Raw genomic sequence first — 27,025 nt, 5'->3', positions numbered from 1 at the left:
TGTTTGACGTTGTTCAGCATTACGTCCATCAATTGTTCTTTTTCCAGGAGAAGGGAAGGAAATAATGTAAAATGCTGGTAACCAGAGAGAAATAAATCTATATGCAAGCAGATGGCGACACTCAATGTAACGAAGAGCAATTGTAAGATGTGAAACACATGCACATATAGCTTATGAAGCTGATGAAGGAATAGGGAAATATGTTACTACGTTCTTGGTAGGCTAAATCACATCCAAAGTCATAGCCTGAAGTAGAAGCCTATAAATAAACTAAGAGGTAGAACATGTTTACACAATTTTAGGAAAAGGTGCTGTTCCGTAGGAGAACAGCCACCAGTAAGTGTCTGGAGAGGTCCCTGCTCTCACAATTTATCCCAACATAGGGCATCATGATTGGTGGTCTAGAATGAGCTGCATGTGCGATGGCTTTTGTGTATCTTCCTACCCTAAGTAATTAAGAACCATATTTACTAATACATGATCCCAAAAAGGTCATGCAATCTCTGTCCAGTAAAGATTTTCAAGAAGTGCCTATGTACTAATAGGTTAGTTCTTAAACATCTGAATTGTAGTGGGTCAGAACCAAATTTCTTCATGCCTAGAAACACAGCAGGTAAAGTTGTTTGATATAAATGGGAATATTTCTGTTTAGCTGCATATGTAAACAAGCCTCAAAAGACTGAAGTGAATTGAATTTGTGTTCATGATGGCCTTAATGATGATATCTCCTCCGAGGGGGAAGTGTGAAAGTTGCAGAGGAAATATCTAAACATATAAATATGAAGTTGTGGTGGAATATGGCTTGGCCAGATGAGAGATAAAGATTGCTTTATCTCACAGAGTCATGTTGCATTTCACCTGTCCCCTTGCTTTAAAGGCACTATATGGGATGCATTGCATTTCAGAGCAAAACTATTAAAAAACTAAAATTTGTAATCATCAAGGTACATCATCTCTAAGAATTCAAGGCATATGGCTCCATCTTGTTACCAACAGAATGCTGTTTGCAAGAAACAAAATACCCTACATACTGGTGTTTTGCCCATAGCAGAGGAATTGAACATTCATTTCACCATAAGATGATGCTATTTTGTCTTCAACTATGCTTGTGCCATGTCTGAACTTGGTCCTGAGTGGTGAACAGAGGTGAGTCAGGTCAAAAGCCATTATTCCCTCTGTTATTTCATTTTCATCTGTTGATGCCGCTATGGTTTTCCATCCAATAAAGCCTTTCTCATCTTCATCCAAAACAAATGTTGTTCCACTGCATTCTGCTTCCACTCCAAATAAGTGTTTCTGCGCAGGTACTTGTGCAGGCCCAAGACATGCCTCAAGCGAGCTTTGTCCACCTCTTGCAGAACCACAACAATAATTCCTGACGTAGTCTCCAGAAACTGCCAAGACCGAGCCAACTCAAACTCAAAGCTGCACCACTTGCTCTCCAAAAAGTGGTTTGAGACAACAACCACAGCCTTGCGGCTCTTCAGAAAACCCTCCTTCACAATGTTAGATGTAATCAATACCCCTGGCATAAAGTCACGGAAATGGAGACACAGACGAATGGGCGGCACACCCTCTTCCAATTTTTTAACTAGTAAACCAGTCACCCACTCTTCATCTTTGCTAGAATAGATGACAAAGGCATCATACATGCCTGCCTCATCTGCAGGGTCCATGCACCATTTAGAGAGCAGCAGCCTATAATAGTGTTGGAAGTAGCATTTGTAGATAAGGAAAAGCACAAGAAATGTACAGAGAAGAAGGCTCACAGGCAACAACACAGTAAACAGCTTAGTATCACAAGTGGATAGGTCCACATTTCCTACTTTCTCATCCCTTAGGTGTCCTGGGCTCTTGCAGATCATTGATTCCCCATCTCCCAGGAGGGTCTTATGACTTTTAACCCACTGAAGAAAATACAAAGTTGTGCAGGAGCAGTCAAATGGGTTCTGAGAAAGATCCAGTAAAACCAGGTTGCCTGGAAGACTTTCTTGTGCATTTTCTAGAAAAGCAGGTATTTGATTTCTACTGAAATTCAAAATAGTGAGGGCCTTAAGAGGTGCATACACTGCTGGATCAAACACAAAAAGCTTGTTGTTGCTGATGTCTAGCTCTTGCAACTTCTCAAGCCTACTGAATGTTTGTGGTTGCAAGCTTTCCAGGCTACAACTGGCAACATCTAGAAATATAAGCTCTGTCAGGTTGCAAATGCTGCTGGACATAATGTTGGGTCCAAACTGGTTGCCAGCCAGCTTGAGCACCTGCAAGTTCTCAAGACCACAGAATGCACAATCAATGAAAAATGTTGTGTCTGAGTGGGAAACATCCAAGTACAAAAGTCTTCTGAGTAGGGAAAGCATTTGAGTTGTACCAAAATTGACTAACTTTGTATGCTGAAAATCCAGAGTTAGCAAGTTTTCCAATTGAAGGTATGCCGAACTGATGGTAATAATTGAGTTGAAGCTTAGGTTCAAATGCTGGAGTCTAGGTGTTTTTAGGTGAGGACAGCAACTAACCAAGATAATCCTATTTTGACTGACATCTAATGATAGGAGGTTAGGGAGCCCCTCTAATCGGCCATCGAAATGTCTGAGAAAATGTCCATTCGTTATCTTCAGTGCCTTGAGGGGAGTCAGATTTGACAGTTGGTTTCCTGGCACCTCTGTCAATAAGCAATCCTTAAATTCTAGATGGTGGAGTCTAGTGAATATGGGCATCTCTCTTATATGAGCAAGACCTGAATTCACAAGTCGAATGACAGTTGCATTAATCAAACAGTTAAACATCGTGTCAGTGTCATTGGGAAAATCACCAAAATTGATAAGTAAAAGCTTGTAGAACTCCACATGGCATAAACCATCTAGCAATCCATTTTTAAAATTGAAGTGTAAATTATTATTGAAGTTTCCTATTTCAAGTTCATGGACCCATAAGCCTGTCAGTCCCAGAAGACAATTTTGCATAGTGTCAGCATCTGCAAAACTGTAGCGTAGGATAAGCTTGTGGATGTGAATCCCCAGGAAGGATTCTGGCTCAATGTGGCTTATACCATTCAGTGAAAGAATTACTGTGAGGTTGTATGTGTCCATTTCTTTAAGTACACACAAGTCTCCAACAAAGATGCTTGAGATCATGTTTGCATGCAAGTCTAGAATTCTGAGACTCTGCAGGCTGGTGAAAAACTGAGGGATTTTCAAAGATTTGATTTTGTTTCTGCCAATGTTTAGCTCTTGGAGGCCAGACATGAACCCAATAAAGAGATCATCCAAAGATGCCAGATTCATCTCAACTGCAGCCAGTCTCTGCAAGGATAGCAAACCATAGAAGGCCCCTGTACTTAAATACTTCAGGGGGTTTCCGGTCAGGATCAGAGAAGTCAGGTTCTGCATACCCCAAAAAGCCTTGTCTTCAATTACTTCAATGCTGCACCTAATGGAGGTCAAAAGAACAGAAACACTGGTCACTTGATGCCAATACCACATTTATTAATGAAAAAATAGGCTGGCTGCTGTGAAGAACTGATGAACCATGGATCACATTCCAACCTTTCCCAAAAATCTAAGGAATCAAACATTTCCCCTTCAATAATGGGGCCCTATGTAAAGCAATGAGAATGATAAGTTTCTAGACTCCTTAAGGGTTGCCTCAGTGTTCCCTCACAGTATTTGTAAGGTTTTTCTACATGGGACTATAATGCAGTAATAAAAAAGTTGGTGAAAAAATCCACTTAAATGTAGAAATAAAGAAAAATAGTTTTTACTGGGAGCTTTTTACGTATAAGTAGTCTTCTGGTCTAACCTGCTGCAATCCAGCATCCACTAGATTTAAATTTGTAAAGAAAATGGTACTTTCACCTGCTTATTGTTGTTCAATATGATTCTTCTTAATAATTAAACCTAGAATATTACATTTTGGAGTGAAGGTGGTTATTTTTCAAAGAAACATTTACAAATTAGATATACCACCTTCAATTCATTCTGCCTTTTTGATGGCAGCCAGCTGAGACTGACCTACAAATTCAGCCTAAAAAGGGAAATAAAAATCAAATCCAAAAATATCATGACTTACCAATGACTGCACTCAAGGAAAACAAGCACTGGCAAAGCCAGGAGGGCTGGCTTTAATGTGCTAATGCTTTAATAAATGTTCCTCAAGAATCTTACACAACGGTGCAGTATCACATACATAACTAGATGTCACTCCTGAGACAGACACAAGCCCTTGCTGTTCTAGGTTACTGTTCCTTAGGCCAGTGCTATAGGTCTCTACAGGCATCAACAGTTCTCCCCTCAGTCTCAGGATAACAGAGAATTATAACCTCCTTTAATGTTCCGTTTGTTGATAAACCCATCTGTGCATGAGAGCATGACAGACATTGCTTTAACATGTATGTTTATATAGCCATTGAAAAAAACAAAGATTAAAGTAAGGTTAATGTTACATGAATTTGTCAGTGTCAACATGAATATCGTCATCAAAAAAATAACACAGAAATTCACCAGTTATATTTATGTCTATGTGAGGTCATAAGCAGTGCATGGAGGGGGCGCAACTTATAGTTTCAACAGTGACAGATATTTCTATTACACCTAAATATAACGTTACTTTAACCTTTGTTTTTTTAAGTGAATTTCTAGGGGTTTTAAAAAAATATATAAATATCTTAAAAAATACATAGATACAAACTACTCCAAAAATGTTTGCACTGAGATTGTTCAACTTCTGAGTTTTTGTAACTAACATATGCAGAAATATTCCAAACATAGTTTTCATACTCTTTTTATGTATTTTTACATGCACTTCATAATTATAGTTCCAAAACTGATCAGTTTTTCCTATGTGTTTCCACTATGTACATCAATTTTTAGGGTGTATGATTGCTCTTGCAGGAGGCTCGCGATTGGCTTGATAGAGACTCGTGAGACCGCACAGTTATAAATTTAATTCTAAACTATAGTACAGAGATCTTTTTCATGTTGTCAGTAATTATTGAATGCTAATATTTCATAATAAAGTCAGTACAGAATGCATATTTTGTTAATAATTTCATTTACAAAATTACTGTTCTCATGAGACAATTGCAGGAGTCGAACACACACTTCCGGTGTGGACTACAAGGGGGCTGTACCTTCTGTCTGGCTCTCAGGATCCGCTTGTGGGATCGTACATTTGAAACTAAGTTCATAACAGTGTATTTATGACGTTTTGAAGAAAGTAAGACGTGAACTGTTGCTTAAAGTAAAAAAAACAGTTAATGTGTTTTTGCATTTGATATATTAAGAAATGTCTCTGTTTTAATGATCTCCTGGGCCTCTTGCCTGACACCCACGAGACTCTTGGGTGAGGAAAGAAATCTCAAGGAAGGATTGTGATTCATTCATATGGATGTCTTTATTTCGGAGTTAAAGATTCCTTCCTTGTTGCTTCACTTACCTATTGGGTTTTGCAGTTGTTAGACCTTTTTAGCTAGCCCTGTATCATTGCTGATTTTCTGTCACCAGTATGTCATCATCCGAGTCAGTCACCTCACTCACCCGAAGGAGTCATTGGTGTTGGAATTTTTTCAAAGGAGGGCAGGTGGGAGAAACGTTTATGAGAAATATGTGATTTGCATATGCAAAAAGGAGTTCAGCAGGGGCAGCAGGAACAAGCAATACAGTATGAGTACCACTGAGATGTGTCGACATTTGAGGGCTCTGTACCCGTAACGCCTTGCTCGTGTTGAGTTAGCCGTGCTGCAGACCATGATAACTCATCAAGGGTGCCCACATCTTTTCAACCTGGTGACAATGTGCCTACCGTGGTACTCACTGGTCAAGCACATAACAAGCCCTTTTTTGCTGCATACATAAGTAAAGCATTTTTTCATCTCTGACAAACAGGGCTGCACTGCACAGGCTTGTCCAGGATTATAAATGCCCACCTAGGCAGTCATTTTTTTGAAATATTCTTTTTTGCAGTTTTTCTTTCTCTTTGTTTTAAATGAGATGTTGTTTCTCTGTTTCCAATTCCTTTTTTTGTTGGACCCTTTTCAAACAAAAAAAATATAAATAGTTAAAAATACATTTGTTAAAAATGTTAATTAGAAAAGCTCTTTTCAGAGCCACCCTATACTTTCATAATATCTGTTGTTTGTACTATTACCCTTTTTTTTCTTCTTAACGACTCAGAAAATTGTATAACCTGCTAGGCTTCAAAAGAAGATGCTTGCCTCTCTGCAAACTGGTTGATAACTGTCTTTTTCCACAACATTCCTAATAGCAGCTTTCAATTTAAGTGTAAACATTCAGCGGTCAGATTACCTAAAATAGGATTCGGAAAAAGTAGTCACAATTTGCACACTGACTTTTTGTGAATCCTATGGTATTTTGTGAACCGAACTATGTACTAATAGGTCAGGTCACAAAATACTGAATCACAGTGGGTCACAATTTGACCTGTCTCATGAATATTAAGTGCAGCTCCTGCGAGACTCTTGCGAGATTGTAAAATTACTTTAAGGGAAGAATTTACAATTTACTTCATTACAATACTTATCCCTTATAATTCCCACTACTAGACTATGGAGAGAGACTGGCCTCTGCACTGACACCTTGCATGAAGGTAACCAGTGTGTAGGGTAGGGGTGGGCGGAATTTGCGTAATCGCGTTACGCAAATCTCCGCGAAACGGTAAAAAATCTCCGCGAACATGCAGAAATTCCGCGAACACGCGGAATTGCTTGTTCGCGATGCTTTTTTCCTGTTCACAGTTGCTGTTTGCGTGCTCGGGGAGAAATATCTCGCGAACACGCATTTTGAGAACGCGAACAAGAAAAAATTTCGCAAAGTCGCGGAAAGCAGAATTTTGGGCAATTTCGCGTTCTCCGCGGAACGCAAAATTACTGAAATTCCGCAAATTCCGCGAGCGGAACGGAATTTGCCACCCAGGCCTAGTGTAGGGTTGGGTGTAAAGAGCCAATGCCTCTCCACTCAGACCTTTACCCAGGCTTAGTAGCATGCATAGTAGGGTGAGGAAGGTGCACACCTCACATATAAGACCTCACTATGCCACAGTAAGTGTAAGTACTAGCCTCTCCACTGATACCTCTCTCCAGGAAAATACCCATATCCATTCGCGTGTGGGAATAGATTTCCCTGTTCACTCACTGCTCTCCTCATCATGACAGACATGTACAGTAGTGTGATGGGAAACATTGTCCACTCTGTTAACACCTATCTGCAGGATAACATGAATGACCAGTAATGTGGGCAAACAGTGGCCTCTCTGATGACACCTCTCCATTGAGCAACAGGGATACACAGCGGTGTCTGGGAAAGGAGTGACCTGCCCGCTGATACATCTTACCAGGGTGGGAGGTGTTTGTAATAGGCTTTCGGAAAATTACATCTTACTGCTCATATCTCTTCCCATGCTGACAGGTAAACATAGTAGGATGTGGAGCAGAACTACCATGTTTGATTACATATATGTGTTGCATGATAAATCTGAGCACTACAGTGTGGCAATGGACTGGCTCCTCTCCGGTGAGCTGTCCCTTGGATGATGGGTGTGCACATTCGGCTATGAAAACAAGCTTGCCTCTCTATTCACAGCTCACCCCCGGATGACAGATGTACAAGTAAGATGGGTGAAACCATCTCCATGCTGAGAAGTCTGTCTTGCATAACAATATTAGGGACTATGATGCATAAACAGTCTGCACTCTCAGCTGAGAGATCAAATATATGTGCAAAGTAGATTTGGGTTAGTAAGGTATAGAAACGGAGTATCCACTTTGCTGAGAACTGTGTCTTGGTTGATTGGTGTGGATAGTTGAATGTGGGGACGGACTCACATCTCACTCAGACCTGTCCCCATGGGGACAATGAGGTGTAGTAGGGTCTACACAGGGACAGACTTCTCCACTGAAATTTGTCTCCAGAGTCGCAAGCATATATAGTAACATGTGCAAAAGAACTACTCTCTCTACTGTGTTATGTTATGTTCATGGATTTGTAAAGCACATGGCTGCCCCAGCAACGGGGCATCCCAGCTCATACTGAAGAAGGAGAGATAGGGCAAAAGGGTTAGGCCGAAAATAGCCAAGTCTTTGCGGTCTATCTGAAAGCCGAAAGAGCTGATGCTATAACTCAGAACAATCGCCTTCCTGCTCTTGCTCTTCTGATTTGAGGAACACAAGCTAGGTGAAGATCTGCAGAGCGCCGCTCACGGTGTGGGACATATGCAAGTAAAAAGTTGGATAGAATAAGAGGCTCTTGAGAAATAAGGATTATGTGTGCAATGCACAGTGTCTTAAAGTGAATTCTCTTAGCCACCGGAAGCCACTGCAGTTTATGAATTAATTTAGAGATTGAGCAGAATTTAGGAAGTACAAATAAAGCTCGCACTGCGCCATTTTGAGCCCTCTGAAGTCGTTTGATCCCTGTTTTATTAGCGCAGATACAGAGAGTTGCAATAGTCCAGTCTGGAGAGTATAGTAGACTGGATAATAATCTGACATGTCTGTGGGCCAAAGAACCCAAGCAAAAACTTAAGTACTTGTAGAAGTGCGAAACAGTCACCCGCCACTGATTTCATCTGCGCTTTAAACGACAATGAACTATCTGGCACATGCATCAACGTAGGCTTTTGCGATTCCTTAATTGCGATTATTAAGGAATCGCAATTAAGGAATTGCAAAAGCCTATGCATGTAGGAATCACTATAAAATAGCGATTCCTACACATTCCTTAATTGCAACTCGCAAATTGCGAGTCGCAATTAAGGAATGCCGTCCCATTCATTCCTATGGGCCTCCAGGCCCATAGGAATGAATTGGAGATTGCATGAGCAATTTGCGAGTACCAGTAGGTACTCGCAAATTGCTCATGCAATTTCAAGGGTGCAAGGGTGTCAAAATGACACCCTATTGCACCCCTGAAATTGATCTGTGCACATATGTTGCACACACACATGCCCTAGGGGCATGTGTGTGCGCAACATGAAACTTTGAAAAATGCACAAAAGTGCATTTTTCAAAGTTTTTGCAAATTACCATGAAGTTTAACTTCATGGTAATTTGCTCCCCCTATTAGCAACATCACTAATTTATTTACTTTAATGCATTGCATTTAAGGAATCTCAATTTGGGATTCCTTAAATGCAATCGCAATTTAAGTTATCGCAATTTAGAGATTCCTTAAATTGCGATTTTTGCATTTGGGATGATGCATCCCAAATGCAAAAATACCGGTTGCAAAGGGGCAGATTCTAAGAATCTGCCGGTTTGCGACTGGTTTTTCCTTTGATGCATGTGCCTGTATGTACCCAGACAACAAGATTTTTTGCTGCCTTCTTAGGCAGAGGGGATGACCCTAGCAGAGCGAGCCCCCAATGATCGCCCCATATATGGGTATCTCTTCCTAGAAGAATCTCTGATTTGTTAGCATTTAGCTGCAAACGGTTGGCCGACATCAAATCTGAAATAGCCACCATATTGTCATGGAATTTGAGCACGCTCTGGGTAAATTTGTTAGAGAAGGAGATGACAAGCTGGGGATCATCAGCATAGGATACTAATGAGAGCCCCCTATAATTTACTACCACTGCAAGAGGTTGTATATAAATGTTAAATAGCGTAAGGCTCAGAGCCGATCCCTGAGGGATCTCCATGACGTACGGTGTGCACCTGAGCGTGATGAGGGGAGGAAATAACCTGAAATGATCTCTCAGAAAGAAATTACGAGAATCAAGTTATGGCTGCACCTCCAATGCCTGTCTCCTGTCAACGCTGCAACAGGATCTCATGCGATACTTTGTCAAACGTTGCACTTAAATCGAGTAGGACTGGCCTATTTCAACTCTCTGGCCTTCATCTAGGGAGCCCTGCAAATGTTCAGTTACCTCTAGCAGTGCAGATTCGGTACTGTGATGAGATCTAAAACCATTCAGAGAAGAGTCCAGGATTTCATTGGACTCCTCAAATTTGGTTAAAATAGAATTGATATAAGGTCCAGTAGTTTTAGCCAAAAAGGAAAGAAGGGAAATGGGATGAAAGTTTTCTGGTTTAGATACATCCAAAGTAGGTTTTTTCATCAAAGGAATAACTTTGGCATGTTTCCATGAAGCTGGTACCAACACCAACAATAACGACAAGTTTATCAGCTCACAGCAAATAAGTAGGAGATGTTCTGGAAGTTTTTGGAACTGGTCAGGTTTGAGTGGATCAGCTGGTGAACCTGATTTGATTTTACTGCTGAGAGTGCATAGTTCCCCATAAAATAGGAAAGGAAAAGAGAATAGTAAAAAGCCTGGGGAGCTAGTTAGCGCATCTGACCTTACCTAGCCAGTAGTGGTGGGAATTTATTTGCTAGATATTCACTCCCTGACTAATAAAGTAGTTTGCCAGATCCTCACACTGAGCGTTTGAAGTGATGATCCATTTAATTACCAAGGTGGGTTTCCTGAGTTCATTTAGAAGGGAGAAGATACTTTTTGGAGGGTTACCACTACTTTTAATTTTATGTGCCAAGTAGTCAGCGCTGGACTTCCGAATTAATTTATGATAGGCCTTGATGGCTGCTCGATATTGTATTTTTAGGGCTAGATCATAGAAACGTCTCCAGACACGTTCCAGCACCTTGCAGTTTTTTTGTCAATGTCTCATTAAACCAAGGACTGGTCTGTGTTCTTTAACAATAGGTTAGTTTGGTTGGATTGCACCTGTCGAGATCATCCATGAGCCATTCATGGAAAAGGCTGTTTGCTACCTCTATAAGGAGGCAGATGGGGCATCTGAGTTAGAAGGAGGTCATCAACATCCAGCTTATGCCAAGGGCGTTTCAGAGTAGGATTAGAACAGAAACGCAATAGAGGGCCTTCACCATAGTTCCGTCTAAACTGCGGTCCGGAGCGTGCATGCACACTTACATTTCTCTCTGCGCATAGACCTTCAAACACTGCGCACCAAAGGATTCCTCTGCACTTGTAAAGAGCTTAATCCAAGCCTTTGAAATGTGGCCCTAGTGATTAAGCTGCACTGCTAAATACATTTTTAAAGGCATGTTTTTGTCTTTAAAAATGCTAATAGAGAAGTTTCAACACCTGAAATGACAGGCAGTCACAGAGCCTTCACTGCAGCCCAAGAGTTCAATGTGAAGCATGCATTGGGAACTGTGGCAGTTCTCAGATATTAAACTCTGGAAGTTGGTGCACACATTCACCTTTCAGGTGTCAGCCACCAGTAACATTCCAGAGGCTGAAATTTCATAATTTATTGAGAGCCATCAGTTTTGGAGGCTTATAGTTTTCAACCTCACTGTCTGACAGGACTGTGTATTTTCATTGCTCAAACTTCTCTTGTTTTAAAGAGGGACATAGATAGAAATTCTGCAGCAGGGGCAGTGGCGCCAGGTACCAAGTCAGCAAAGTACCATCTGATAGCTTCTAATTTAATGTGTGATTTAAAACTCCTCTGATTTTCACTGATGCAGATTTTCATAGTTTAAAAAATAATCAGTGAAATTAATCCTCACAGTCCTATTGCTTAGGTAATTCTGTATTCATGGCCTTCCATCCAAACTAACAGCAAGGTTGCTGAGAGGAGTACCACATTACTATTTTCTTATAGTTATGGCCACTGGAATTGTGGCCAAGGAAGACCAAATTATGGGTCAGGGTTGACTAAATTATGCAGCAATAAAATGTAAATTATGCTGCACAATGCAACAACTTTAGTGATAGCATTGCTTCTTTATTTTGGCATTTTTACACAGGTTAACACTGCCTTGAAAAAGGGATCACCTTAACAGTACCAGTTCAACATCCACATACAGCAATAAACAACAGAAGAGTACCAGACAACCTTTGCAGAGGTCCTTCTGCTGTTTGACAATGCGCGTCGTTGCATTTCTAGTAATTTATTATCTGTTTGCACTAGAAACTATTTTTCTTTGCTAAACGCTACAGATTAGGCAGCAGATGATGGATTATGTGGCAAATACGGAAAATACATCAATAGCCAGAAAATGCCACAACTGTAAATCGCATAATTCCAGTGTCCCTGCTTGTAGTGTACAAAAGCTTAGGAAAACTCCAAGTACCAGAATCATTTGCAGTGCTCCTTCTGATTCCAACGAAATTGACTGCTGTGAGAGAGAATCAGATGTTTTAATCACATTTGTAATTCTATAACTTCATGCACACAAGCTATGAGCTTTTCCGCACTGTACAGGTTATGGTGTGAAGCCAAGGGAAATGATATTAGATCTGATTCTTTTACTGGGAAACGTTATGTCCAATGCTATACATCGGATCTGTTTAATATAAATAGGGTCCCGGTTTTATGGTATTTTTTTTTTTACATTTCCGTCTGTATTTATCCATATTTACTTTTTGTCAAATTTATCTGTATTTATCCATATTTATTATGTGTTTTGTCTAAAAATAACGCTAAAACTGATATATGTCCACATTTATTTAACCAATAAATATGCAGTCATGCTTGAATGACTGCCATGTTTCAGTGATATGAACACTCGCAGAAGATAAATGAATGCACTGATATGAAAATATGCAGATTTCAGTATCATCCTTGTGCGTATCTAATGCTGTTTAAGCCTCTTTACTAAAATTCCTTTTTTGTTTTGACCCCCTTACCTATCAACCCACACAGTTAATAGCCAGGCAGTCATGGCAAAGTGTATTTAAAATCACTCAAAAAGAGCCGAATTTCTGTTTTTATCCACACTTAAAAAGAAATACAGACAAGAAAATAAATAGTTTTCCATCTGTATTTATCCGTAAAAATCAGTAAAAACAGAAAACAGGGAGCCTTAATTATAAAAAGATATGATAAAGGCAGTAGGCCTAGCTTGATTATTGTGAAAAGCATGTTCTAAAGCCCATAGGCCCATACTGGGGATTGTTATAGTACTTACATGGAATTTCACAGAATACTCTAGTAGGCAAGCGTTTTGTTATTTGTGACTTATTGGAATAAAATGTGGACATAGAAGATTTGCACTAAAATAATCCTTGTTAGGCCTTCTTAAGGGGTAATTTTAAAAATTTTCTGGGCAACTTTAATTTTGTTTATATTTGCAATTTTACTGATGGTTAGCTTGTAGTAAAGTTTATACACAGTACAGTTAGCCTCCCTCTATTACAGCGATGAGCCAATAACATATGCTAATGACCTGATTGGTTCAATGGGTACAGTTATTTCATATGCCATAGGTCTGATCTATCTCTTATGAAAAGTTCTGACATAGGTTATAGGCCTGATTTATTTATTATGAAACACACCTGTGAAAGCCAATAGGCTTTTAAAGATGAAATGTTATTGCACCCTGCTAAAGCCTGCAGAAGCAGTTTGTTACATGAAATCTCACAGATTCATTTTTATGCAAGACTTTGGGCCCGATTCACAGAACTAACTTAAGACAAAATCCTAAACTTACTACTTTTGGTATTCACAGAAGTTAGGATTTAGTCTTCAATTTGTCTGAAGACTGTCTTAAGTTTGTCTTAAGACAAACTTAAGACAAAATCCTAAACTTACTACTTTTGGTATTCACAGAAGTTAGGATTTAGTCTTAAGTTTGTCTTAAGTTTGTCTTAAGTTTGTCTTAAGACAAACTTAAGACAAAATCCTAACTTCTGTGAATACCAAAAGAAGTAAGTTTAGGTTTTTGTCTTGAGTTAGTTCTGTGAATCGGCCCCTTTATGTTTATTACCATTTGGACAAACCTTAGAGGTACACAATTTGCACTGCAATAGTTATTTCTAGAATCTCTTCAGAAGGTTTGACAGGCTTAATTGTCTGCCAGGATCTTGTAATAAAAACATATACACCACTGCTATATACACCAATGTTATATAAACCACTTAAGTCTTTGACTCCATTGCCCTGTGAGAGTCATTTGTCTGGTCACATGTGCACAACCACCTGAAAATGTGTGCATTTAAGTGCCAGAGCTGGTGGGCCAGTCCCTTAGTTTTTCATGTTTTAGTTATATGGCCCTTTCATTTCTTTCCCTCTTCTCTTCATTGTCATGATTTAAGCCTTCTGAACCCCCAGAGACAGTTCTAACTCACTGCTTGCTGTCTGCCCAGTGTAGTGTACTGCAGCATGTACAGCCACTACATCTAAACCACCTGACCACCATGGAAGAATAATGTCCATGGGGTCTCATTGCTTTTAACATTGCAAATTGGACAACATGTTGGTTCTAAACGTGGCAATGAGATGCAACTAAGAAACAATAAACTATGTACAGTACCATTGCAAGACGACCACCTGCTGCTTTGTTCAATTTTGTTACTGCAAGCATATGTCGATCATTTTTAGGCGATATTATGTTTTCTTTTTTCTGTTTTTATTCTTTATTTTCCTGTTGCTGAATTTGCCCATGCGCTTTATTGTGGTTGTGAAAATGAGTGAATATAAGAGTTACTCAGTGACGAATAGATGCTTGAGTAACAGAATGCATGTATGATAAGTTATTTTGAACCTAAACTCATCAATGACTAAGGGGGCACTTTTATATATATTCCAGACCTATTGACATTGCCAGTGCTTATCAACCTTCCAGTGGTAGCTAGTTGATTTTCATAATTGCACATCTCATTACTCGGTTGCGCACTCAAGCTAGAAACGTGTGCACGCAAACATTTTGTTCCTGCACACGAGGAAGAATAATTAGAGGGAACATTGGACTTCACCCTATAACGTCATAGAAATAAAACAAAAATGGTCAGAGCAGGCCATAGGAGGGGGGGTGAACTTTTATACAAGGTATATTTCAGAACACAAGATCTAAGAGGTGCCCTCCTGAGTGCACTGCACCAGCTGGTAGGCTTCGAGATCAGACAAGAAATTAGCGATCTCACTGTCTTGGCAGGCCTTCAGGTGGAGATTGAGATCACCCACAATGTTGAAATTACCAGTTTTGGTAGCCAATGTGGCGACTAGATTGACCAAAGCTTCCCTAAATTGTTTGGAGAGGCCAGGGGGCAGTAGATAAGCAGCCCTGATAGGGTGAAATTGCAGTTGAGCGTGATTTAAAAGAGAGCATTTTAGCAGTCAGGAATACTCTCCATAGTGAGGCTGCATAAGTAGCTTTCTTTAAAAATAACTGCAATGCCCCCCCCCCTTCTACTGCCCACTCTATTGAACTTCTTCATGATGTAGCCCTGACGAAAAGCCAGCAACGGCTCAGCTACAGTGTCTGGGGTAAGCCAGGTCTCTGTTAAAAAAAGGACATCCGGCCGGCATCTCCTCTTGAATCACGTTGAAAACTTCTGCATAGTGTATTATCAATGAGCTTCAGCTTAAGCTAAGAAATTTAAACTCAGAGGTGTGAGGGGGAGGCGCTGTATTTGGACTTCCCTCCCTTGTCTTAAACTCACCGGGGCAGATTTACAAGCCCCTTGCGCCTTCCTGCGCCGCCATTTCTTCACTTTTTTTGACGCAACGACGGTGCAAAAAATGCGGCCTATTTTCAACATGACGCATCTAGGGAGATGCGTCACGTTGTAAAGCCCTGCGACACATTATACCTGCGTCAGGTATAATGTATGCAGGGTGGGCGTTCCCACGCAGGAAGGCCTCGTAAAAGTGACGCAGTGAAATCTACAAGATTTCACTGCGCCACTTTTAGGACGCCACTGCGTCAAAACCTTACGCCTGCTTCAAGCAGGCGTAAGTAGTGACGCAGTGTAGTGGGAATAGGTCTCAACACGCATTGCTGGAGTTGCGTCGTGCTTGCGACACGACTCCAGCAATGCGTGACTTTTCCGCCAACAGATGCGTCAGAATTTCTGATGCATCTGTCAATCCTTGCGCCATAGTGCGCCGTATTGTAAATACGGCGCATCTATGGTGGCGCAAGAGTTTCTAAGGGTGGTGAAGGGAAAGTGACGCATCTGTACAGATGCGTCACTTTCTTGTAAATCTGCCCCACAATGTTTATAGTGAAAAGGGGATCTGTTGGAACCCAGGCCTGGTCATAACAGAGGTTTGACTGAGCTCCTAAATGAAAGGAGCTCCTCTTGGGAATAGACCAGCCTGTGGGTATTCAAAGGCAGAGAGGGCCTGGCACCTGGCGATGTCCAGGCACGGACGGGCGCAGACGGGCTTGCCTTTGGCATGCCTTTGGTGCACCCTCTGTGGGCGACCGCTGCGCATCCGTGCTGCGGCTTCCACAAAATAGCCGAGGGGTACAACTGGATCCTCCCGAGCTCATGTCTGATTGGTCCAAAACCGCCCAGTCAGCGCATGGCAATGCCGTGGCCGGAAGCAAGGAATAACATTTAAAAAGTTAAAAGAAGGCTTGAACACACAATAGCAGCAGCAGAATACACAGAAAGGTCAGCAATTTCATACAATGGAGCCTCTCTCTACTGCCACAAATAAGAGCCTTCAACCAGCTGATAGCAGTGCATAATAGAATTTGAGGATGCACTGGCCTCTGTGCCAAAAGCTCTCTCTCATATGAGGGGTCTGTATACTACAGTAAGCACAAGGCTCTCCCTAGTGAGACCTCACTGTTGCATGAGAAGTATCCATAGTTGGGATTCCAAATAATTAGCTTCTCCATTAACAATTCTCTGTAGCATAAAAGATGTGCATAGTACCGTAGATATATATATAGACATGCAGGAGCACTTCTGCACTCCCTGCCAGTTGAGGTCAACATTACATTACTAAAATAATATTCAAAACTATAACAACTACTACAAATCAGTAGTAACTTGAAACTTTTTAATTATAACAAAAAATATTTAACATTACAATCTATTAACAAACTATATCAACAATTATAAAACAAATCAAAGAACCAGTTTCACTAATTTTTAGTGTCTTCATCACTTTATGATGAGAAGCTTGCCATAGCTGCACCACCTCAGCCACCTGAGTCTCCCAAAAAGCCTTTGGCATAGCAGTTTTTTGTTTCAGGCCAGCTTGCAAAAAGGTTTCAGCAAAGTTTCTCATGTGTACAGTTTTTTAAAAGGAGTTCACAAGGGTTAGCACGAGCACAGTTAGCTCGTGCTGCTGAACTATAGACCTCTTTATGTGCTTCCACATCTTTTCAGCATGGAAACACTGTGCCTGCTCAGGAGCTTACTGCTGAACAAGACAATAATCCTACATGTCTTAACAAGGTTATTTTCTGCTGCTAATGTAAGCAGATCATTCTTTCCTCAGACATGATTTTCCATTTTCCTCCTCAAAAAGACAAAATAACAAAAAAGATAAATGTTACATACAGATCAATAATTCATTACAGTGATACATCACTAGATATTCTAAACTTTACTACATTTTACACTCACAGTCACATCTTGGAATCTAGTGCAACAGTAATTTAGTATGCCTTTCTCCTGAAAAATACTACACCCTCAACCAGTCTATTTTCATATTGTTGCAATTAAATTATAACATGCTATGAACTCTACTTCCATAACAGTTTGTAAAGTAGCACAGTCATCCTAACACACCTCTGCTAACACTTACCACAGTGTTTCACTCTAGGAATAGCATTATCTCTACTCAAACATTTCATAGGGCTAAAGTAGATGTACAATGAAGTTCATAATAACAGGATAGCTTGTATTATTGCATTCTTTGTCTTACAATTTGACAAACACTGCGGCCTTAACTTATTAGTCCCAACAATTTCTACATTTCATTTTTTAACACAATCTATTACCTTGCAGACATCTCTCTACATTCTATGGGGCATATTCTCAAGAACGTGGGATAACTACCACAAAATTAGCTTAACACACCTCTTCACATAGCAGTCTATCGCAGGAAAATAATGCTGTGTTGTTAACGTGATATTCCTAACATGGCGGTACTATGTGATAGTCTCACAATCACGCATCAAACGAAAGTGCCAAAATCAAGCCGATGCCGCAAAAATGTGAAACACAAATGTGAAAATAGTAGCGATGACACCAATCGCGATACAAAAATCAGCGAAAACCAGCCACAGGCCTGCAATTCCCACACGTCATGCGGGAGAATGCACTCTAAAATTAGAAAAAAAAAATTCAAAGAAAAGCCAAACAACAGCGAAGCACAATGGAGGTAGCCAGAGCAAGTACAGAGGACAACCAGAACCCCACAAACCCCCCAGGGGACCAGCCTGGGACCTCAGGGTCAGGGAAGGGCAAGGACAAGAAGAGTAGGAAGAAGCAGTTCAGTCCGCAGGAAAACAGGATCCTGATAACGGAGGTGGTGGAACACCATCAACTACTGTTCGTAACCTCCACTGTGTCACTGGCAACTAAAAATGTAATATGGCAAACCATCGTGGACAAGGTGAATGCAGTCGGAGTGCTGAAGAGGACAATGGAAGAGGTCAAGATGTGCTGGAATGATGTGAAGCGCAAAATCAAGCAGAAACTCGCAAACAACCCGAAAGAAGCAATGCAGACTGTAGGTGGGAGTCCAGCGGCACAGGAGCAGCTGGACGAGATGGAGGAAATGGTGTCCACAGTCATCAATTGGGAGACAGTGGCAGGAGTGGGGGGCCCGGACACTGCTCAACATGACCGGACACAACAGCAACAGGGTGAGTAACGACCAGGGACTGGGGGACAGGGGGAGATGGGCACAATATCACACATGCACAATTAAGCATGGCACATCTGCAGACAAACCATACCCCAGACCCCCAACTCCCACCAATACACCAATGCACTAATGTATGCAACATCTCAGCACTGCATAAGCACAGAAGCCAGAGGCACACCGCATGTAAGGGATAAGGGAAAGCTAAATCAGAGCTGCAAGGGTGAAGCCCCTAAAATGCGGCACACACATTACATGCAGTGCACATCAACATTGACAATGATGTGGTACAAACTGCAACACGTCCACATCAGAACAGAGGACACAACTGGTGCCGCATGTGCATAGAAACTGGCCAATCACATTTGGCATTTCAGGGAAATGTGAGTTGACAATGTACAAGCACAAACACACATCCGTGATGTTGTCGGAATGTCCACTGTCCCGCATCAAATAGGCAGCTCCCCCCAAACAGTTACAATGTACACTAGGCCTGGGCGGTAAATTCCGCTCCGCTCTTTAAGTTTGCGGAATTTTGGCAATTTTGCGTTCCGCGGAGAACCCAGAATTACCAAAAATTCTACGATCCGCGGCGTAGCAGAATTTTTCCCTTGTTCGCGCTTTCAAAATGCGTGTTTGCGTGCGCGGTAGCAACTTACCGGGATCCCTGCATTCGCCAACAAATTTTCCTATCCGTTCGCGTGCGCCACGAGATTTTGGTAGCCGGCCGCGCGATCCTGCGAGAGAGCGCGATCGCGGACATGTAATTCGGACGCACAATCGGACATCCGCGGTCGCAAACAGGAAACACGCATCTTGAGCGGGCGGGACAAGTGAAACAAGATGGCCCCGCCAATTGGCAACCGCATGGGCAAGTTCGCGAGATATTTCCCCCCCGAGCACGCAAACAGCGTCCCCGAACAGGAAAAATGCATCGCAAACGGGTGGAACAAGCAATTCTGTGTGCTTGCGGAATTCAGCATAGCTCGTGGAGATTTTTTACCGTTTCGCAGAGCTTTGCGTAACGCGACTACGCAAATTCCGCCAACCCCTAATCACTCTCATGCAGTCTGAATGTAAACATGTACAATGCGTCAACAAACATGTGAACACAATGTTAAACTGCATCTCCCCTTCACATTGCAGGAGGAAATCCAACACCTCCTGCAGAGCAAGCCAAACCTGTCTTCTCTAATGACGAAGAGGACCACCACACCTTCGACTCCGATGCCCTCCAACAGCTCGTGGAGAGCCTCCGCAGTCCACTTCCAGGAGCAGGGCAGCCAAGCTGCTACGAGGAGAACCCACCCCCTGGACAGAACACACAGCAGGCAGCACCCACCACCACAGCTGCCTCCAAGGACCCCCACGACGAACACATGGCCTTCCAACGCTGTGTGTTGCGGTGCCAGGAGAAGCTGGCTGAACAGGTGCAGGTGGGGTTCGACTGCATGGCAGCCAAACTAGATGCCATACGTCGGTGTCTAAGTCCCATCAGGGACCACTCACAGTCCCTAAGGGACACCGAAAGTCCGCTCCATGCTCTCCACAAACCATGGCTGTCATCACTAGAGTCCTGACTCTGTGACAAGAACGACTGTCTAGTCAGAGTCCCCTCCAGCGATCTCGCTCGGGAGTCGGGACACATGCGGAGGATCATGGAGAACATGGAACGGACGCAGGTGGGAAGAGCGGCTGCCACGACTGCACACCAGCGAGAGGTAGCTGGGTCCCTCAATGCCCTAAAGACCCTCCTCATGGCATTGCTGCCACAAGGCCTGGCACTGATGCATGCTGCTGATATCACCCCATCCACATGTCCGGCCCCTGAGGTGTCAGTGCCACACAGTGTGGCAGACATTCCACCTCCGGCCCCTGAGGCATCACTGCCACACAGTGCTGGAGACACAACACCACCACCCACATGTGAGGCACATGCAACAGCAGAGGACGAAGATGTGGATGAATCTGCTTTTGTGGTCAGAAGGAGGCAGGAGCATTCATCTCCGTCATGTGGCCTGTTTCTGCTTGGTTCTACCCTGCATCATCACCTTCCACTGTCCCCCTATGCACTCTGCGACACTCACCTTGGACCTCGTCATGGACTGCCATCCTCTGTTTGGTAACCAATGACACAGCTATCAGACTGTGGACTGAATTCCTCCTCTTCTGATGCACTTGTCATTCCCTGAAGGACTCTGGCTGGCCCTCCATGGGCCAACAATGTAAAGTGGGATTTGCATGGCTTTGTACTGCTCCAGCTGCAACACTCCACTGAATGTGCAATGAACATTCATATTCACACAGATGTGTCATGTCTATGATCTTTCAAGTGTGGAAGTTTGGATGACTGTAGGGCCAGTGATTCCCCCTTACATCCATGATGCTCATGTTGTGGGACTCGGGTCACAGGGTGACACATTGCCGATTGCGGTCCGGGTGGCGCCGACACTACAACAGAGACACATCCATTAGTTACTTCCTTGTCCAGCCCAGGCCGGAAACATGCCCAGAGCCCCAGCGTCATTGTTGACACCCTTAAGCTGGACTAGCATACGCCAGGACAGCCCACTCTGCTTACGCTCACAGGGTGGGACGACAACACTACATGTCCCAGGTCTTCCCTGTAGGGATGTGCTGCTCACAGGTCTAGTTGTCAGCATGCCACAGCCACTCCCTCATGGCTGGTGTACACCCACACCACACCCATCCAGCACAGCTGTCACAGGACATGTGACCCTGCCAATAAAAAGTGCCTGGCGCACTTGCTGGGCGCCATTTTGACACCCTAACTGGGTGTCTCCGTGTGGTTATCATTTATGCATGAGGGCCTAGGGCCCTGCCACCTCACATTGCCCAGTGCCAGGGGTGATATGATGGCATCCACACCACAAGACTCAATCATAAAGGGTCCATGGATAGCGGTGCACATACTTGGTGGCACCGGATACACTGCGGCACGCACAGTCACACCGCCACGGGATGGTATCGTGCGGTGCACTGAGGTAGGGGCACCTAAAGTGCTGAGCGGGTGTGCAGCCTGCGATGATGCGCCGTCCTGACAGTCCGGACTGGTAAGGATCAGTGTGAGCCCTGCTGGACCGCAGTGTAGGCCTGAGCCAGCGGGCAGTGTGGGCTTACCACCATGTGACGTTGCCTCACGGTTCACAGAGTTAGTGGCACCTCAAGAGCTGAGCAGGTGTGCAGCCTGCGATGATGCCGTGTGCACTGATATGGTCTCTGCCATTGTGAAATCAAGACCCAGAATCAAGTGTGTGACCTAGTGGCCCGTGGTGCAGGGCTGCATTATACAATACAATACAATTCAGACCTCCCTCTCGGATTGCAGGTGTGCATAGTATGGTGTGTGGATGGACTGGCCCATCCTTTCAGACCTCTCTCTCAGATTCTGGGTGTGCATAGTAGAATGTGTGGCTGGACTAGCCTATCCTTTCAGACCTCTCTCTCAGATGATGGGTGTGCGTAGAAGGATGTGTAGATGGACTGATCTCTCCTTTCAAAACTCTCTCTCAGATAACAAATGTGCGTAGTAGAGTGTGTGGATGGATTGCCCTCTCCTTTCAGATCTCTCTCTCAGATGACAGGTTTGCCTACTAGAGTGTATGCGAAGTGACAGACCTCTCCTTTCAGACATCTCTCTCAGATGATGGGTTTGCATAGTAGGTTGTGTGGAGGGACTGGCCAATCTGCTGAGACCTCTCTCTGTATTGATAGGTGAGCGTAGTAGGGTGTGGGGTAGGGACTGGCCTCTCCTTACAGACCTCTCTCTCAGATGATGAGTGTGCATAGTAGGGTGTGTGGAGAGATTGCCCTGTCATTTTAGACCTCTCTCTCAGATGATGGATGTGTGTAGTAGGGTGTTTGGAGGGACAGGCCTCTCTGCTGAGATCTCTCTATAATGATAGGTGTGCATAGTAGGGTGTGTGACTGGACTGTCCCGTCATTTCAGATCTCTCTGTCAGATGACTGGTGTGTGTAGTAGGGTGTATGGGGAGTGACAGACGTCTCCTTTCAACCTTCTCTCAGATGACGGGTGTGCATAGCACGATGTGTGGAGGACTGACCTATCTGATGAGCCCTCTCTCTGTAATGATGGGTGTGCCCTATTCTTTTAGACCTCTCTCTCAAATGATAGGTGTGCCTAGTGGGGTGTAAGGGGAACAACACACCTCTCCTATCAGACCTCTTAGACAGGTCTGCGTAGTAGGGTGTGTGGAGGAACTAGACTCTCTGCTGTGAACTCCCTCAGTAATTATGGGTGTGCATAGTAGGGTGTGTGTGTATGGACTGGCCTCACCTTTCAGACAGCTTTCTCAGATGACAGGTGTGCCTAGTAGGGTGTGTAGATGAACTGGCATCCTTTTCAGGCCTCTATCTCAGATGACGGATGTGCATAGTAACATATGTGGATGGACTGCCTTCCCCTTTCAGATCTCTTTCAGATGACAGATGTGCCTAGTAGGGTGTATGGGGAGAGACAGACCTCTCCTTTTAGATCTCTATCTCAGATGACAGGTGTGCATAGTACTGTGTGTCAATTGATTTGCCTGTCCTTTCACACCCCTCTCTCAGATTTTTTTTTTAATTTGTTTATTGGGATTTAGCATTTCATGTTACAAGTAGATATAATACAGTTATAATATATCGACATGCGTCTGCAGGAAGTTGAAAAATGACTGTAAATAATAGAATTTACAACATTACTGCATATCAAACACACTAAACAGGGCAGAGTAGAATATTCTGGGTGCTACCCTCTTGCCTAATTCTGTTTCTGTGTTAGTACTCTTGCTAGAACCTGGCTGGGTGAGTTTCCCATGATCGTGGATTGATGTTTTATCCCCACATTTTTACATTTTTGTGCTATCACATATGATATTTGATGAATGTGTTCCCTTTTGAAATTCATTAGTTTCAAACTGCCGATGAAGAAGAAGAACTACTAACTTTGGGGGTGAACTGGGGAAGATGTTTGGGAGCTGCTGGAATGTATATTGGTGAAAACAATTTTGCGGCTGGTTGTATTTTCATTTCATGGTGAGGTGTCGTACATGTGGGGGGGCGCAGCAGACCGTCTCAATGTAGTGTATGGGATTAACTGGTGTGGCCCTTACGTATCGCTTGCCTTAGGTGTCTGGGCTCAGCCTTGTACTTTCTTATGTCGGTCCCATGGGGTATAGGTTTGGAGTCTGAGATTGAGAGGCTATAGGTGATTCCATTTGCGCTGTTTCGTGCTTGAATTGGTATAATGACTGTGCCCACTTCAGAGATATGGGATGTTTACGTATTCCCTTCACTTCCTCATCCCTCAGTATCTCTTCTTCCGCCGCACCCCACTTTTTCATGGCGCCTACCCAGGCTGCTTCAGGGGGTTCCTCCGGGGCCTGCCAATACATGGCTATTCCCCTTTTTGCTAAGAGAATGGCTAGGGATGCGAAGCAGCTCTGTACCTTTTCGGACTTCCGCCTGCGGGAGATTCCAAGAGCACATGCTTCCCATGTGGATATGGTCATAATGTTTGTCGTCACTCAGAGTGACTGTTGTATTTTGTCCCAGTACTGTTGGATAGTGGGGCAATCCCAAAACATGTGCTTGAAGTCCGCCTCAGGTTTCTGGCAACTGGGGCATGCAAAATGTATCGGGGTAAAAATGGTGGAGGCTGTGTGGTGTAAGGTATGCTCTGTGAAGGATATATTGAACTGAATGTTCTTGAAACGCCCGTTCCTGGAGACTTTTTTTGGATATTCTAGTGCCGCCTCCCATTCTTTATCATTAAATACCCGTCCTACTTCATTTTCCCATTTCTGTCGTAATGAGTGTAGAGGGTTGAGGATTAGTTCCCGGACAGCTTTGTGGAGCCAGGTAACTAAGTGTCTACCCGCTCCCATATGCAGAATTGTATGTAGCACCAGGTGTGTCGGAGGTTCCCCCTCATTTAGATCCCAGCAATGATGGCTGCTGTCTAATAATTGCCTGTGCAGCAGGAATTGGCCCGGTGGGAGGTCGTAGTGTTCAACTATTTGTGCGTAAGTCCTTAGCTGTCCATCTTCGAACATGGATTCCATCTCCGTTATTGAGTGTTCGGTCCAAACCTGAAGGGTTCGGGTGGTATAGTATTTATCCATTTGGGGGATCTCTACCAGTGGGAGTAGAGGTGAGTATAGGGGCCTCTCTCTAGACATGTCATGGATTTTCAGCATGCACGTGCGGGCTATGGACACCTGCAGGGGGTAGGCGCGCAGTGGCTTGGTACCTGGCAGGAGCATTCTCCGTATTGCCGGGAGAGGTACGCGGCCCTCATCAGTAATTGTTTCTCCGAAATGACGCTCTGCCGTCCAGTGTGATAACCATTGGAGTTGAGTTGCCAAGAAGTATGCTTCAAAGGATGGTGCTCCCAGCCCTCCCTGATTTGTGGGCAAGTACAGTGTGGTTAAGGCTACTCTATGTTGACCTCCTCCCCATATCAATGCGGTGAGCAGTGTATCCAGCTCCCGAAAGAAAGGGCGCGGTGGTATTACTGGGAGATTGGTGAAGTGATAGAGTAGTCTGGGGACCATGATCATTTTAGCAAGGGCTACTCGTCGAATGGGGGCTAGGGGCAGTGTTTTCTAGAAGCCCTCCGCGGTTCTTATCCCCGCTAGTGCCTTGCGATTGTTCCCTTCATACAGGTCCTCGGGAGAGTGGTACAGCCTCACCCCCAGATATCTAGGCGCTGCAATACTCCAGGTAATTTTCTGAGCTCCAACAGGCATGTCAAGAGGGGCCAAATGAGGGCTCAGCGGATAAATAGTGGATTTGTCCCAATTGACTTTGAGGCTGGAGGCCTCCGCAAAGTCCTGTAACGTCATCCAGATTAGGGTGAGGTCACTTGTGACGTCTCAGACATATATCAGGTCATCAGCATACAGTGATACACAGTGTACCTTGTCTGCTATCGGAATACCACATGTCTCGCCCTCCCGACGTAAGCGCATCTCCAGGTGCTCTACTGCCAGGACCAATAGGAGGGCCACCCCTGTCTAGTTTCTCGTTCTATTGAGAATGGGGCAGAAATGCATTTAGCTATTCTCACCCGCGAGGTTAGGCCTTTTATAGAGGAGTTGCGTATACGCCATCAGGGTAGGTTTTATGTTTATTCTACGGAGGACAGCAAATAGATATGGCCACATCAAAGTATCAAAGGCCTTTTCGAGGTCTAGAATCAGACATGCTGCATTGGGGAACTGCGTACTCGCCCTGTCTTGGATATGGAACAACCTGCGTAGAGTCTGCGAGGTGTTACGCCTCAGGACAAACCCACATTGGTCTGGGTGGATCAGTGGTGTGAGAATTTGGGTATAACGGTCCGCTAGTATTTTACCCAGTATTTTACAGTCTGCGTTTAGTAGTGTTATTAGTCTGTATGAGGCAGGGAGCATTGGGCCTCTGTGTGGTTTTGATAGATTCCCTGAGTGAGCCTGGGAGCTCACCTCTTTCCAGCCCGTCTTCGTACATGGCTACAACACGGGGAATCAGTTGAGCTGAAAAGGTGCTATAATATTCTAGCGGGAAGCCGTCCATTCCTGCAGCTTTGTTGCGCGCCGATGCTCTGATTGCTTGGGCTTTCACAAAAACAATGGGAAAACCCTGTGTCCCTCAGAACCTGGGTATTTAGCAACAAAACTACAGTGGTTCCGTAGTGTGTAAAACTAATTTCTTCACATCAGTCTAAACAATTTCAATAGTATCACTCAGTTTAGATACAAAAGGAACACATACAAAAAGTGCTTCATAAATATCAAATTCAATCAGAATATTTATTTTAATTTGATTTCTCAGGCTGTAAAAAATAGTGACATATAATACAGTGAATAAAGTGCTCAGTGACTGTGGTGAGGTGAATGCAATATATACAAGTGCAGATACATTATATACAAATATTCACAATGGGTTTACAGGAAAAAGGGGTCAGAACAAGTTTAATCAATGTCTCTGGCAGAGGGCAAAAATGCTCATCATTCAAAACCAAGAGACTTGATATGGCTGAGCCTACGTATAACGCCGACGTTTCGACCCTGACGACAGCCTATTTCGTTGATGTCATGGCGGGTCTTCTTCAAGGCTAGGGGGTAGTAGTAGACAGCCCAAATTGAGGTATGAATTCCTCAAATGAAACTCTTCCTTTCGAGTCTGACGAGTATCCAAATTGAGGTATGAATTCCTCAAATGAAACTCTTCCTTTCGAGTCTGATGAGTATCTGATGTGAATCAGGGACCAACATGGACGTATCATTAGAAATTGCACACCTTCGAAAAAGGGCTAATTCTTGTAGTCCCATTACTAAAAAGGAAAGACTTCGTCAACTGCGCATTTAAGGACCATGTTGGTCCCTGTTTCACATCAGATACTCGTCAGATTCGAAAGGAAGAGTTTCATTTGAGGAATTCATGACGGTGTGT

General features: G+C 43.5%; 1 protein-coding gene across 1 annotated transcript in view; it reads right to left on the bottom strand.

The window, feature by feature from the left end:
- Nucleotides 1-1,205: 1,205 nt before the first annotated feature.
- TLR4 (toll like receptor 4) overlaps nucleotides 1,206-27,025 on the bottom strand; it is a 107,441-nt gene continuing 81,621 nt past the window's right edge. Inside the window, exon 2 of the mRNA XM_085615860.1 lies at nucleotides 1,206-3,429. Within this exon, the coding sequence (XP_085471986.1) occupies nucleotides 1,206-3,429 (2,224 nt within the window). The remainder of the gene's footprint in view (nucleotides 3,430-27,025) is intronic.

Source organism: Triturus cristatus, chromosome 1_2, assembly GCF_964204655.1.
Source record: "Triturus cristatus chromosome 1_2, aTriCri1.1, whole genome shotgun sequence".
Taxonomy (NCBI): Eukaryota; Metazoa; Chordata; class Amphibia; order Caudata; family Salamandridae; genus Triturus; species Triturus cristatus.
This window is presented reverse-complemented; position numbering and strand designations above follow the sequence as displayed.